Below are 14119 nucleotides of genomic sequence, written 5' to 3' on the forward strand. Positions count from 1 at the left end.
GCTGGGTCCCGGCAGCGCCGGGGCTGGTGACGGGGTCACAGCTGGGACACCAGCCCATGTGTCTCAGCGCCGAGGGGCCAAAAGCGTCCCCAGGATCCGCACGGGTGACCCACCAACCCTGCTGCCTCCAGCCGACCCCTGCAGGGAACCCTCAGCTCTGCCTCAGTTTCCCCACCTGGCCATCAGCTGCTGGCTGCTTAAGGAGGGAAATACCGACAGCTCCCCAGAACAGACCGTGTCTGCTGGGGGGAGCTGGGCTGGGACTGCAGCCCCGTCCCCGGGCATCGCCCGCAGCACCTCTATGCCACGGCACAGCACGGCCCCGTCACACCGAAAACACCCCTGAGCCACCCCAGGCCGACCACAGGCAGGTGATGGCACGGGATAGTTCAACTACCAAACACACCATGAACAGCCTTTACAAAACACTTTCATCATCCATCAGAGCTGTCAAAGCGCTGTCTTTGCTGGGGGAGCAGCCCTGTCAAGCCGGGACCCGAAATAGCCCTGTTGGGGTTTGTGTTGCTTCTTTTGGTGTGTCCCTAAGGGACCGAGAGCTACACCAGGTCACTTACATTTCTGGGCATCTCCACGCTCAGAGGTTCATGCCCTGCAGTGTTTAAACAGCAAACGTCGTCCCTGGGAACAGTCTCATTTTGGGCAAAACTTTCTGTGTTCCTGCAGGGCTACACCGGGCCTGGCCTGAGGGGCATCCAGCAGCTGCTCCATCAGAAATAACAGCTCAGATATTCAAGCAACCCGTATTCAAGCAACCAGATTTTCCCATCTTTAGCCACGCAATAACAGGATTTTACGCTCCTCGGTGAGGCGCGGGTCACCCGGCTCCGCCAGCGCTGACAAACACGCCATGAAGAAAAGGCAGCTACGAGAAATCATATTCTCCTTTTATTTACCTATGACCATGACAATGTACTTTTGCTAGCTGCAGAGATGCTGCGCACTGCAAACCGGGTGCCTGGAGGCAGGCAGTCTGTCCAGCTCTGCCAGGTTCAGCAATAACCCCTGCGTCTCAAAATACAACATCGTTATCCAGAGTACGGAGAGCGCCTGATTCACAGAGCTGCTCTTCTCCGTCACAAAACCCTCCGTCGTCAGGGTATGATATATACACCCAGGCTCCCCCAGCGGCCCGCTGCCAGGGAACGCGTTTTGTCGGATAAAACCTGCTAACTTAGAAAATGTTGTACGCACTCAGAAAAAAACCCACAAAAAACAAAAAAGGCATCCGCTCCACCGGAGAATTCCGCCGCGACACACACAAATATTGCACTTGTAATTTCAGAAGAGGAAAGGACATGAGGATTTCCTATTACACAGCAACGCGTCCAGCTATAGGAGGTCAATAAATAAACCAGGGGTGGGAGCGGGAGGCGGTTGCTCACGCGCCTCCGGCGCGGGGAGGGACGCGGCGCTCGCTGCTCCTGGGGGACCCGCCACGAGCGAAGGAAGCGCCGGGGGCTCCTGCCATGTAGCTGCTTCGAGGGGCATCGCCGGCACGGGAAGCACAGCAGCATCGTGGGGCTGGTCCAGTTCTGAAGTCTGTTATCCAGGGAGGATGGTCGTGTCGGTGCTGTTGTCCCCTTGCCGGAGCACTGCACAAAAGTCCCTCCTCGCCAAGTCGGGATCACTCGTGACCTTCCAGCAGCGCGCAGCTCAGGCACGTGCTTCACAGTAGTCTTGTGGGAGCTTCCCTCCTGGCTCAAATCCCCGTCGGAGTCACCCCGAAGGCGTCGTACCAGCGCTGGTGAGTCGGGGCGATGCAGCAGTACCAGACTGCTTGGCTTGTTGGTCCCCTCAGCCTCGTGCTCAGTGCCTCCAGCTGCCCCACACGTGTCCGCTGCACGAATACGGCTTGGGGGCACGAACGGCAGCGGGAGGCACGCTCCTGCCGTCCCCAGAAAGGCCTCCTCCACCCCGTTCCATGTAAACACATAGCTCCCAGCCTGCCCCGAAAGAGTCCTTGGGTCTACAGCGGGGAGCTGCTTTTCTTCTGGTTAATTATGTCTAAGTACAAGTCAGAGCGCAGGAAGCGAGGGTACGAGTCCTTCTCCATGAGCCCGTAAATCCTCTTCTGCGCGAGGTCGAAGCAGCTGCGGCTGATGTTCTGCAGGTTCTCCTTGGTGTGCTCCCGTGTGTAGGAGTCCAGGTTGACCTGGGGACAGAGATACCAGCGCTGGTGAGCGGCTCCCAGGCACCTCGGGGCCGTGGACCCACGCACCAGTGCGGGAACCAGTCCTCACCTCCTTGCAGGACTGGATGGCGATGTACTCGGCGAAGATCTTCTTGGCTTTGGAGACCATCTTGGACTGGGATTTGATCTTCTTGAACTCCTCGCAGGCCAGCCAGAACTCCAGGTTCTCCTCGCTGAACTCAGTGCGCAGGAAGGCCCTGAAGGCAGCGAGTCCGTCTGTGGGGACAGGGACATGTCTCTACTCCCGGCTCGCAGGCAGGAATGGCCCCACAAGACCCTCAGCCCAGCAACCTCGCAAAGCTGCAACCTAAACTACCTCCCCTAAAACCCCCTCCTGAGCCCTGTGCAAAGCAGGCAGTGATGGAACGCCAGCTATCCATGCGCTGAATCCACCGTCCTCAGCCCGGCTGCGCGGAGAGCCAAGGGGCTGCGCTTGGAGATGGGACAGCACTGGGGAGAGGATCCCCGGCCATCGCTATGGGGACGGGTATAGGACACAGCCACAGCGTGGGTGTCCCAGCAGTGACACACAAGAAAGGGAATGGCCCAAAGCAGCTCCTGCTCCACAGACCCACTGCACAGCTCTGAGTTGGGCTCAGACACAAATCACTGCCTTTTCCCCCCACACCAGAGTGGGGCTGCAGCCCCAAACCGCAGCTCTCCCTGGTCCCCGTCACAGGCAGGAGCAGAAGGGGTGCAGGCAAGGGGCAGCCTCATTTCTCTTTGTCAACCCCCAAACACAGGAAGGGATTAGCAGAGGAAATCCCAGCTTTATCCCTGCACGTGCCTGGATATTTCCCAGCGGCAAACAGAGGCGGAAGAGTCGGGCAAACACTTACATTTGTGCAGCAGCAGCTTCTCCAGGGAGTCGCCCCACTTGAGAGCTTCCTCGGGAGTGGGCCTGCAGGAGAAGGACAGTGCATTGGCAAAGAGAAGCTGCGAAAGTTGTGTTTGCTGCCTGTCACAACACAGCATGAGCAAAAAGCCATCTCCAGGCGATAAAGCACAGCTGCGTGTCCCAGCTCCCACAGCGGCACCGGCACCGCCGGAGCAGCCGCCAGCACAGCGGGCTTTGCACTGGGCAGCGCCGCGGTGGCTTTGCTGGAAGAAAAACTCTGTGTTTAGATTGGCAGGAAGAAAACCTGCTGTACAGAGATCTGTGTAGGCAACTGTGCCACTGGGGTGTCTAGAACTGGGAAATCTCCAGACTAAGCCCAGGGGGCTGCGGGATCGTGGGGAGCTCGGCTGCAGTCAGATAAGCCATCAGGTGCGAGAGCAAGGAGAGTTTGTCTCCGGCTGCTGGAGCATCTCCAGAGCAACGTGGTTTTTCAAACCAAGCTCCAGCCAGTTAAAGTTTCATGTAGAGGCACTGGGAGAAAGCAGCCGTAAGGGAAATTTCCAGCCTGAGCGGCTGCTCTGCCACCTCCCAGGCACAGACCTCCCACCCGCCTCGAGGGGAATTTTCAGCCGACAAATGTTTTTAATGCTCCTGCAGATACAAAAACTGTTTGTCCGCAGCTTCCCCAAGCGGGGCAACCCCAGCCTCCCCGGAGGTGATGCTCAGCCCAGCCACAGTTTGTCCCCAAACCCCACGGTCCCCGATCCCCGCGCCACCCGCTCGCGGCACCTACTTGAGCGACTTGAGCACTTTGTCCAGCTTGCCGGAGGGGTTGGCCCCCGGGGACTCGTTTCGCCGCCGAAAAATCCCCAACCGGTTCTTCATGTCTTTGGCTCTAAAAGAAAGAGCAAGTTTTAGCAGGCGGGTGAGTGTTGGGGGGACACCCAGCACCCAGAGCACCCGCCGGCAGCCTCGTCCCGTGCCCACCACCTACTCCTTCATGGTGTGCCGGCGCTGCAGGCTGCCGGTGTGGGGTCTCTGCATGCCCAGCAGCATCTCGGCGTGGAACTCCAGCGGCTGGGGCTTGGAAAGGTCGCGGAAAAAGGGCATGGCTGCTGGGACGGCCTGCGCAGCGGCTCCCGGCGCGGCCAGACGCTGGCTGGCTCTGCCGCCGGCTCGGTGCCGCGTCCCAACCGGGGCGGCCAGCGCGGAAGTGGGAGGGCCCAGCCCGGAGGAGCTTTAAATGCGGCGTGGGGCGAGCGAGCGGGAGTGAGTAAGGGCTGTGTCAGCCCCGCTGCTATTTCGGCCGGCTCCGCCGTTGCTGGGGAAACTCAAGGAAAGGTGGAAAAATCAACGCCAAGGGTGGATAGTGGGGCCTTTCAAGAGACGGCGGGGAAAATAATCACGGCAGGGATTTATGAGGTTATTTATAGAGCGCAGGCATCCCGGGGAAGCCGTGGGGCCGGTGGTGGGGCTGAGCGGGGACAGCAGTGATTTGCTGTGTCCCCCCTGTGGGGACAGGGCTGGGAGCCCACGTGTGACCCCCTGGTGCTCACATTTCCCTGGTGCAGGCCCAGGACAGGCACGGACACGGGGACATCTCCATAAGGGGTGTCTGGGACGGGCACGTGTGGCACAGCGGGGTGCTGGGGCACAGACACCCCGCACTACCACTGGGCATGGGACCCCACTCTGGCACCCCTAAACAGATGGACTGATGTGCACCCAGACAGACTGACATCCAGCCAGACACAGGGCTCCCAGTTCCCCCAGGAAACTGCCACCAGGACAAACTGGGACGAAGATTTTGGCAAATGCCACAGGAAAGTGGGACCCCCATTCCAGCCCCAGCAAGGGCTCCCCAGGGGCCAAGGTGGGGGAGCAGAAGGTGGAAGAGGTGACAGATGGGGACAAGCACAGACAATGCTGTCCCCTCGTGGCACAGCCCCTGCATGACACCACGGCATGAAGGGGACAGGCAGGTGGCACGGGACGCTCATCCTGCACCAGCGCTGGCGGTGCCACCAGGGCAGACATGGCCCGATGGTGACACAGCCAGGCCACCCCCTGCAGCCCCTCACGGGTCCCACACCGGGGGGTCTGTGCAGGGACATTCAGAGATGCCACCTCTGCCTGGCCGGGCCGTACCCAGGGCTGGCTGGGGACATGAGCGTACCCAACCCTGAGTGATGACATCCGGGCCCACAGCTCCCTCCAGTCCCAGGAGGGGAAAACACAGCAACCTACAGAAATAAACAGCTGCAACAACCCCAGGGCTCAGTCCTGCAAGGTGCTGAGCACCCAGAGCCAGAGCAGTACAGAACCATAGAATCATTGAATCGTTCTAGTTGGATAAGACCTTTAAGATCATCAGGTCCAACCGTTAACCCAGCGCTGCCAAATCCACCTCTAAACCGTGTCCCTAAAAGAACCTCATCTATGCATCTTCTTAACTCCTCCAAGCAACCGCCACCTGCTCCCTGGTGCAGCCTGTGCCCTCGCAGGGCTCAGCAGGACACGTGTCCCACTGCTGCCAGCTGCCAGGCACCGGCTCAGCACCAGCGCGGCAAAAGCGGTTCCAAACACGGAGCCTCCCGCTCCAAACACCACCTGCCTCCCATTCCCATTCCAGCATGAGGACCAGGTGCCACCGGGCTGGGCCGTTCCACACAGCCCGAGCAGACTTGGAGCAGCATTCCCACTTTAGCAAGGCAGCCGCTGCAGCCCAACGGGGCTGGCAGAGCTCTGAGCAGCCCCTGTGTGTCCCCAGCACCCACCGGGGCTGGCAGAGCTCTGAGCAGCCCCTGTGTGTGTCCCCAGCGCTCCTCAGAGCTCTGCCAGCCCTGCCCAGCCCCTGCGTGTGTCCCCAGCACCCGGCAGGGCTGCTCTGAGCAGCCCCTGTGTGTCCCCAGCGCCCACCGGGGCTGGCAGAGCTCTGAGCAGCCCCTGTGTGTCCCCAGCACCCACCAGGGCTGGCAGAGCTCTGAGCAGCCCCTGTGTGCATCCCCAGCTGTGCCACCTCCTGTTCAACACCCACTGCAGCCGGGGGCTCTGCCCCACGCCAGGCTCTGGGGCTCACAGGCGATCGCAGCTCATGGACAGATTTACCAGCTGTGATACACCGGCAAGCACCACCTGAGGAAGTTTCCCAACTTAAAACCCACTGCTCCTCTTGCACCTGCTTGTAAATAAATAGCAAGCAGCACAAAAGCAGTCCACAGTAGCATGGGCACACACAGCCCCCAGCTGCCGCCAGTCTGCGGTGTAAAATGTCAAATCAAAAATAACATTTCTTAAATCCTAGTTTGGAGTCACCATTATAAAGTGATCTGCAGCGAGGCCACATCCAACCCCATCGCCCTGCACCACATGCAAACGCTCCCCTGCACAGGGCATCACCTTTCCCCGCAGAAAGCCTGAGTCCTACCTTTCCAGGTATTTTTCAGAAAAGTCCACCATGGCGTGGTACATGTGGGGGTGCCGGCAGCGGTGCCGGCTGGTGAGTGCCAGACCCCAGCAGCCACTGGCACCATAAATACTCCCCGCAGCCGGCTGGCAACCGCGCTGCGCAGCCAATAGCCGACCGGTGCGATGCCGAGAGGCTCCCAGCGCATCCGCCGGCGTCTCAAGGTGAGCAGAAAACCCTCTGCAACCGCCCCTGACCCCACTGAGCCTCCCCCCCCAGCCCAATTCCCCCGGCGCAGCAGGGACACATGGATGTGGGGACGTCCCTGCTGCAGCCTGCAAGAGATTCATTTTCATTTTAAGTGCTGGGTGGGGGGAAATAATGAAAAGAGCTAAAAATAGGCAGCTGCAGCGGGGAAGCACGTGGGCCGACAGTGCCGCTCGCTGGCAGCAGCACAGAGGCGAAGCACGGAGCCCGCGCTCGACCCCTCGCACACCTGAGCTGCTGAAGCCACGTGCGGCTTCTCCATCTGCCCCCAGCCACGTGGAGCAGGGACAGACCCATCCCCAGGCTCCCTGCGGCCGTGACACCCGGCCGGACCCTGCCTGGCAAAACCGGAGTTGGCTGATTCCAAAACATGCCTGTCCCCCAGCTGCAGCTGCGCTCGTGGGGAGCAAAGGCCACGGCTGCCTCGTCCTTGCCCAGACCCACTTTTTGGCAGCTCCAAAGCCTGACCAGGACAGGTGGCGGGGCTGTGAGCATCCCTTGGTGGTCCCAGTGCTGGGTGCTCCCAGGATGTGCTGCCAGGGCTGGAACCCATCCCATGGTGGCAAACCTCCCATGGCTCCTTCAATGGGGGCCAGTGGGAAGAGGCCCCAGCTCACATTTCACCGCTTGCACGTCCCCTCCCTGAACCCGGCGCTGCCAGAGCAGAGCTCTGCCGGCATCAGAGAACCTGTTTTCCCCATAACACCAGCAAGAGCCAACTCCTTCGTCCTGTGTGTCAAAGCAAGGCAAACCAAGGGCTGCTCCCAGCTGGGCCGTGCAGTGTCCCCAGTGCTTGTCCCAACCTCCTGGCTGAAAATCACAACTCCCCATCTGAAGTCAGACCTTAGTTCACATGGGTATTTGCTGATTTCTTCCCAGTAAAGCTCAGGGGCACAAGATGAGGAGCCCTGAGGGATGCCTGGACCAGCGAGGCTCAACCAAGATGTTTACGAACAGCAAACAGCCCTCACATGCTCTGATGCCACCACAGTGTGGCACTTACAGGTTCTTGCTCCGTTTCTTGCGGGAGGTCTCGTCCCCTTCGTCGCAGCTGCACTCGGGCTCAGCTCCGCTCAGCTGGGGAGAACAGAAAAACAGTGTCTGCATCACTGTGCTGGTGCATGCCCATGGTGGCACTCCAGATGTCAACAACCAGCCCTTCCAGTGTCCCCTGCGGTACCCACAGCATCCACAGGGCTCCTTCCCCACCACCACGGCTGCCACAATGGGAGAAGCTCCTCTCCCCTCCAGCATGAGAACCTGCCTGGCCTGTGCCCCCTCCAGTCCAGGGTGTTCCTGGAGCATCTCAGGAGATGCCACGGCCAGTGGCCCAGGTACCCTCCTGGTTCAAGACACTGACAGTGGTGCCTCCTACGGGGAGGACACTCACATCCCTCAATCAGGGGTCCTGCAGCAGCAGGAAAAGTCATAGAATCACAGAACAGTTTGGGTTGAAGGGCCCTTCCCAGCTCCCCCAGTGCCCCCCCTGCCATGAGCAGGGACATCTTCACCAGCTCAGGTTGCTCAGAGCCCCGTCCAGCCTGGCCTGGGATGTCTCCAGGGATGGTTCATCCACCACCTCTCTGGCCAACCTGGGCCAGGCTCTCACCACCCTCAGGGGCAACAATTTCTTCCTCATGTCCAGCTTGAATCTCCCTCCTTTAATTTAAAACCATCACCCCTTGTCCTATCCCAACAGGCCCTGCTCAAAAGTCTGTCCCCATCTTTCTTATCAGCCCCTTTTAACTACAGAAAAGCCATAATAAGGTCTCCCCAGAGCTTCTCTTCTCCAGCTGAACACCCCAACTCTCTCAGCCTGTCCTCCCAGCAGAGCTGTTCCAGCCTCGGGTCATTCCTGTGGCTCCTCTGGCCCCTCTCCAGCAGGTCCATGTGTGTCCTGTGCTGAGGACCCAGAGCTGGACCAGCACTGCAGGGGGACCCCGAGAGTGGGGTGACTCTGCAGAGGGACAGAATCCCCTCCCTGCACCTGCTGCTCACACTGCTGGTGACACAGCTCAGGACATTGGTGATTTCTGGGCTGCAAGCGCACGTTGCTGGCTCACGACCCACCTTTCATCCCTCAGTATCCCCAAGCCCTCCTCCCCAGGGCTGCTCTCAATCATGGCAGGTTTCAAGCCCAAGGAGCACCCAGAGGGCTCCACTCCCTGATTGGCACCCTGGAGTGACCTGGGCAAACCAAGGGGACCTCAGATGCACCTCGAGCTCAGGGCAGCATCAGCGCAGCCTCTAAGCCACAAAGCCTGTGGCCAGGCAAGGGGACTCCTGGGACCACCACAGCTCAGGGGCTTTAGTAGTTCATCCATTCCCAAACAAGACCAGAAGATGCTCGCAGCTGACCCACACCCAGCTCATCCCCGCGCTGACGGGGGCCAAGGGGCACTTTCCAGGATCGCTGCCCTGCGGCCGTGCCGTGGGAACCCACTGTGCAGCCCCGCAGCCCCGGGCTCGAGGCTTTGGACACTTCCTTCCATTCTGCACCCGGGTTTCCGGAGTTTATCGGCCCCAAACAATGCAGCCCCTGCAAAGCACCTTCCCCAGGCAGATCGGGCCCGGCAGGCGGGCTGGCCGGGGCGACACGCAGCCGGAGCACGTTTCCTGCCATTGTCCCTGCTCCGCCACGCTGGGGGACAAAAGGCAGCCGTGGAGCTCGCCCGAGGAGTCCCAGCGCTCCGGGCCACAATGCGCTCTTAAAACAACCACCTCCCAGCTCTGATCGCAAGCAGGAAGGGAGCAGGGAGGCACACTGGGCATGACAGTGTTAAAAAGGCCATTAAAATGAACCCCTCTGAAATGCTGCCAGAGGGGAAAAATCCCAAGCACCCTGATGGATGTTGTAGCACTGTGGCCGAGGCCACCAGATGCAGATATCACTGGTGCTGGAGGGGATCCTTCGGGGAACTGGACATCAGTGTCCTGCTCCAGAAACCTTGGAGAGCTTCACTGAACGAGTCAAGTGGAGTGACAGCAGCCCCCAAATCCCTGTGGCCCAGCACCATGCCCAGCTGCCCTGCCTTTTGTGGACCACAAGCAGCCAGAGCGGCAGAGAAGGGGAGCAGGGAGGTAATGCCCCAGGGGGTTATGTCCAGGTAATGTCCAGGGGGTTATGGCACCATCCATGCAGAGCCAGAGCTGCTGCAGGGCTGGAACCGGGAGCAGCAGGGGCTCCAGCTGCGCTGCTCTCCCCATCGGCACCAGCTGCCCCGCTCCCTGCTCCAGAACCACCCGGTCTCGTCTGCACCAGTGGTTTAATCCAGGAGCTCTGTTTGCCCCCGCTGAAAAACATCCCCCAGCCCAGCAGCGCAGGCGGGGGCTCTGCGGGGCAGGAGGGGGGTCTGTCCCTGCTGTCCCCCAGCAGCCAGGGGACAGCTCATCGTGTCTCGCAGCGCTGCAGCAGCCGGGCTGCGGAGCTGTGCGCTCCCGGCCGCTCGCACAGCGGCACTGTGCAACCTCTTTCCAGCAGCCTCGGCACCGCCAGCCCTGATGGGACACTCGCACCAGGCACCGCCGCTGCCACCACCTCCTTTGTATCCACGCTAGGCAGTGGCTGTCCCTGCCACAAAGGTGACCCCTCTGGATGGGATCTGGGACAGGGGCAGAACCCCCCAGCCCACAATTCCTGGCATCAGCCTCCAGGTGGGTTTGGGCTCCCCATTGGCACAGGAGCCCCATCTGATTGGCTTGTGAGGCTTTTAAGGGCTCTCACCAGCTGGCTGGGGGACTCCGAGCCCAAAAGGTGCTTCAGAAAACAGCACCATCGGTGGCTTTTCAAGCAGCATGAGCCTGGTAGGCACAGGGTTAACCCCATCAAAGGGTTAACCCCATCAAAGGTTTAACCCCACCACTGCCGCGCTACCCTGCTTGCTGGTGTGCAGGGCTCTGTACCAGATTCTCCTGCCCAAAAGCAGCATGGAGCGTGGTCCTGAGCACCACAAGGTGGTGCTGAGCCACATAACATGGTCCTGAGCTGCACAACAGAATCATCAAATCATTTTGGTTGGAAGAGACCCTCAAGATCACAGTCCAACCATTAACCCAACGCTGGCGCTAAACCATGAATGGGGTAAGCAGCGCTTCTCTCTCACAGTGTCTGCAATGGCACGTTGTTTCTGTAAATATTTGTGATGAAAAGCACAGCCAAGTCAAGCTCTGCACCAGGGGCCGCAATCCAGCCTCTCCTGCTGTGCATCCCTCTGCTGCTCCTCTCTGCGTGTCAGGGTCAGAAATCGCTGCTGATCTCAACCTTTTTCTGAGATGCACCCTCCGCAATAGTCAAAGCCCTGCAAGACACCGGCCAGGGCAGAAAGCCACACTGCTCCTGGCATCCTCAAGCACACCAGGGACTCTATCTCAGTGCAGACTCTCTGGAGCCTGGACTGTCCCTGTCCTCGCTGCTGCCAGCAGCTCTTTGCAAGTGCAGACACGCGGGTGCATCTCTCATTCCATCGGTCTCAGCACACAGCAGGACAAGGGACCCTGCAGGGTCTGGGGCGCTGGTGGGAGATGCCCAACCATAGCACCCACAGGTGATGAGTGACATCCCCTGGGTGCTGAGCAGGCCCCAGAGCTGATTTTCAGTGAGAGGGACCTTCCCAGCCTCTCACACACGGAAGCCCTGCCCAGCGTCCCACAGTGGCACCATGGAAGAATCACCGAATCCCAGCCTGGCTGGGTTACAGGGACCTCTGCAGATCCCCAGCCCAGCCCTGCTCACCAGGGTCACAGAGCAGATCACACAGGTGGGTCCAGGCGGGTTTGAATGGCTCAGAGAAGGAGACTCCACACCCGCTCTGGGCAGCCTGGGCCAGGCTCTGGCACCTCCCAGCAGAGAAGTTTCTGCTCATGTTCAGATGGAGCCTCCTGTGTTTCAGTCTGTGCCCGTTGCCCCTCACCCTGGCGTTGGGCACCACTGAACAGAGTCTGCTCCATCCTCTTCACACCCACAAATGTCACCTTTGCCATGGCCATAGACAGAGGGGACAGACACCAGGACACCATCATCCCAGGAGCTCCCCCATCCCCACGGCCAAGCAGGACCCCACCACCCTGCAGAGCCGCCGGCTCACGTACCTTCCTGTGGCCCGAAAACAGCAGTGAGAGCTGGTGGATGGAGCCGCCGTTTTTGACGAGCTCCTTCTTGAGGGTCCTGGGGGAAGGCAGGGCCCAGTGGCCCGTGGCGGCCTGGCTGTCGGAGCAGTTGAGGGTGGTGTCGGAGGTGAAGCAGTGGCTCTTGGCCTCCTGCAGCAGGCTGCCCTCGCTGTGGGTGCGGCGCCGCAGGGAGCTCTGCACGCTCAGCGTGTAGACGGGCTGACAGCCCGACGTCTCGATCATGCTGCTGCGCTTCGCGTCGCTCCTCTCCAAGTAGTGCTCATCGCTGTCCTCCCCCTCATCATCTTCCTCATCCTCATCTTCCGCTTCCTCCTCCTCCTCCTCCTCCTCATCCTCGCCGTCCGTGGTACCACCCGCCGTGCCCGCCACGCTCTGGCTGAAGGTGCTGTCGAGCCGCAGCTCGGGGATGATGAAGGCTGGCACGGAGCTGGGCTGCTCCTCTCTCTTCTCAGTGGCCACTGGCTGCTTTTCCACCAGGAGAGGACCCTGGGTGGCTCTCAGGGTGTCTTGGGGCTCACATGGAGCTGATGCCTTTGCAGCTGGAGGAGCATCACCCATCACCACCTTCCCATCCTCCGAGTGCATCTGTCCTGGCTTCTCAGCGTCCGTCTCCAGCATCTGCCCAGAAGAGAAGATAAAGAAAGATAAAGATGAAGGCAGGAGCACCCCAAATCTCTCACTGGCTACTTTCCTGGGAGCCTCTCACTCCTAACACTCCAACCACAAGGCTGGCTCCAATTCATAAAGCCCTGACGGTGCACCGCTGGGGCAATAGCATGGTCCCCAGGTCCCTGAGTGGTGGCAGATCACCCACCACTCCTACAGCACCCAGTCCTGGTCCTGACTCCCGAAGCACCAGGTCCCCAAACCAGCAGTAAACTGGAGCAGGATGGGGCCACCCAGCTCCCATCTCCTGCACTGTTGCATTTGGAGGAAGCCGGGGACTGGTGGCTCGGTTGGTACCATCGTCCTCACCCCGCTGGCTCCCCCGTCTCCCCGTGAGCTGCTGGGGGGCTCAGCCCTGCAAAAATCCTCCCCGAGGTTGGCAGAGAAAACCAGCAGCTCTTACCCCGCAGCTCCAGCCCCCCCTGCACCGCATCATTAGATGCAGGAGGGAAGCACCGGGCTCTGCTCAGCTCAGCTCGCCCAAGCTCAGCCCAGCAGCTCAGCTCAGCCTACCCGAGCAGGTGCCCCGGCTGTGGGGCTCCCCACAGCCACCTCATCATGTCCTGGAAAATCACAACCGCTCCCACCAGCCCATTTTGTTTTTTTAAGCTTTTGGGGCTGGTTTTTGCCAGCTTTCCTCTGCAGCTGGGAAAGGCCAGAGCAAAATCTGCCCTTTCAAAGGGAAAAGCCAAGGGAAAAAACCTCCAAGGCATTTTTTGAGCAGGGGATGCCTGCAATAAGCCCCCGCTCTGACAGAGCGGTATTCTCTCTTCCATGTGATTTTCCATTTGCACAGAGCCCATCTGAGCCAAAGGGGTAAAAACAGCTCAGCAGGGGAGAGAGACCAAAGCAAAGAGAAACCCCCACCCCAGGAAGCATTTCCCACCTGCACAAACCCACAGGTGGGGGTTATTGCACAGGCCCGGCCCAGGTAACAAGTCACCCAGCACAAAATGTCAATGTATTCCCAATTAAGACCCAAGGATTTTCACAAGCCCGATGGCAACCAGAAAGCTGGAGCCAACAAAGTCACCACCCCTGTATAAATTAGGTTGAATTCAGCTTCAAAAAGATCCGTGGCCCTGGGAATTAGCCCATCCATCACACCTCAGTGTGCAGAGCGGCAGCCACGGTGGGGACAGGGGCTCCATCCCCATGGTGCCTTGGCTTGTACCAGCAGAGCCCACGACCCGGTCCCAGGGACAGCCAAGCTGCTGCTGAACACCAGAGCCGGCGGGGGGGGTGTCAGGAGGGAGCTCCACGCAGATATCAGGTTCTCCACAAACTATCCTGCAGGGGTTTGGGCACAAGCTGCTCTGCACAGAGGGGACTTTGCAGAGACCGTGCGGCAGCGGCAGCATCCGCGGGCACCACTCGAGCCAACGGGTCCAAAAAAGCGGCACAGATTTTCAAAGAGCTGCTTGGGTTCAGCGCCGCAGCCTGGGCAGCACGTGGAGGAGCTTGCCCATGTCCCACCGTGCCTTGTTCTTGTTTATCACACCCAAAAGGGCCCCTTTACACCGACAAGCACAGAGGGGACCCGCTCTGTCCCCTCCCAGCCTGACTTGCTGCCAGCAGCGATTCAGCATCTTCACGTCAACTG

General features: G+C 60.1%; 1 protein-coding gene across 19 annotated transcripts in view; it reads right to left on the reverse strand.

Annotated features, from left to right (window-relative positions):
• Positions 1-893: 893 nt before the first annotated feature.
• RGS3 (regulator of G protein signaling 3) overlaps positions 894-14119 on the reverse strand; it is an 86189-nt gene continuing 72963 nt past the window's right edge. For 17 of the 19 annotated variants that reach the window (XM_071817290.1, XM_071817292.1, XM_071817291.1 and 14 more), the window contains 6 exons: positions 11812-12468; positions 7727-7800; positions 3844-3945; positions 3052-3113; positions 2262-2428; positions 894-2173 (listed from right to left, as the gene is read on the reverse strand). In XM_071817290.1, the coding sequence (XP_071673391.1) occupies positions 1988-2173; positions 2262-2428; positions 3052-3113; positions 3844-3945; positions 7727-7800; positions 11812-12468 (1248 nt within the window). In that variant the 3' untranslated portion in view covers positions 894-1987. Of the gene's footprint in view, positions 2174-2261; positions 2429-3051; positions 3114-3843; positions 3946-4044; positions 5085-6477; positions 6660-7726; positions 7801-11811; positions 12469-14119 lie in introns of those variants that run through there. The other 2 variants (XM_065853773.2, XM_065853772.2) reach the window with 2 other exon arrangements.

The sequence above is a fragment of the Patagioenas fasciata genome, chromosome 20 (assembly GCF_037038585.1).
Source record: "Patagioenas fasciata isolate bPatFas1 chromosome 20, bPatFas1.hap1, whole genome shotgun sequence".
Taxonomy (NCBI): Eukaryota; Metazoa; Chordata; class Aves; order Columbiformes; family Columbidae; genus Patagioenas; species Patagioenas fasciata.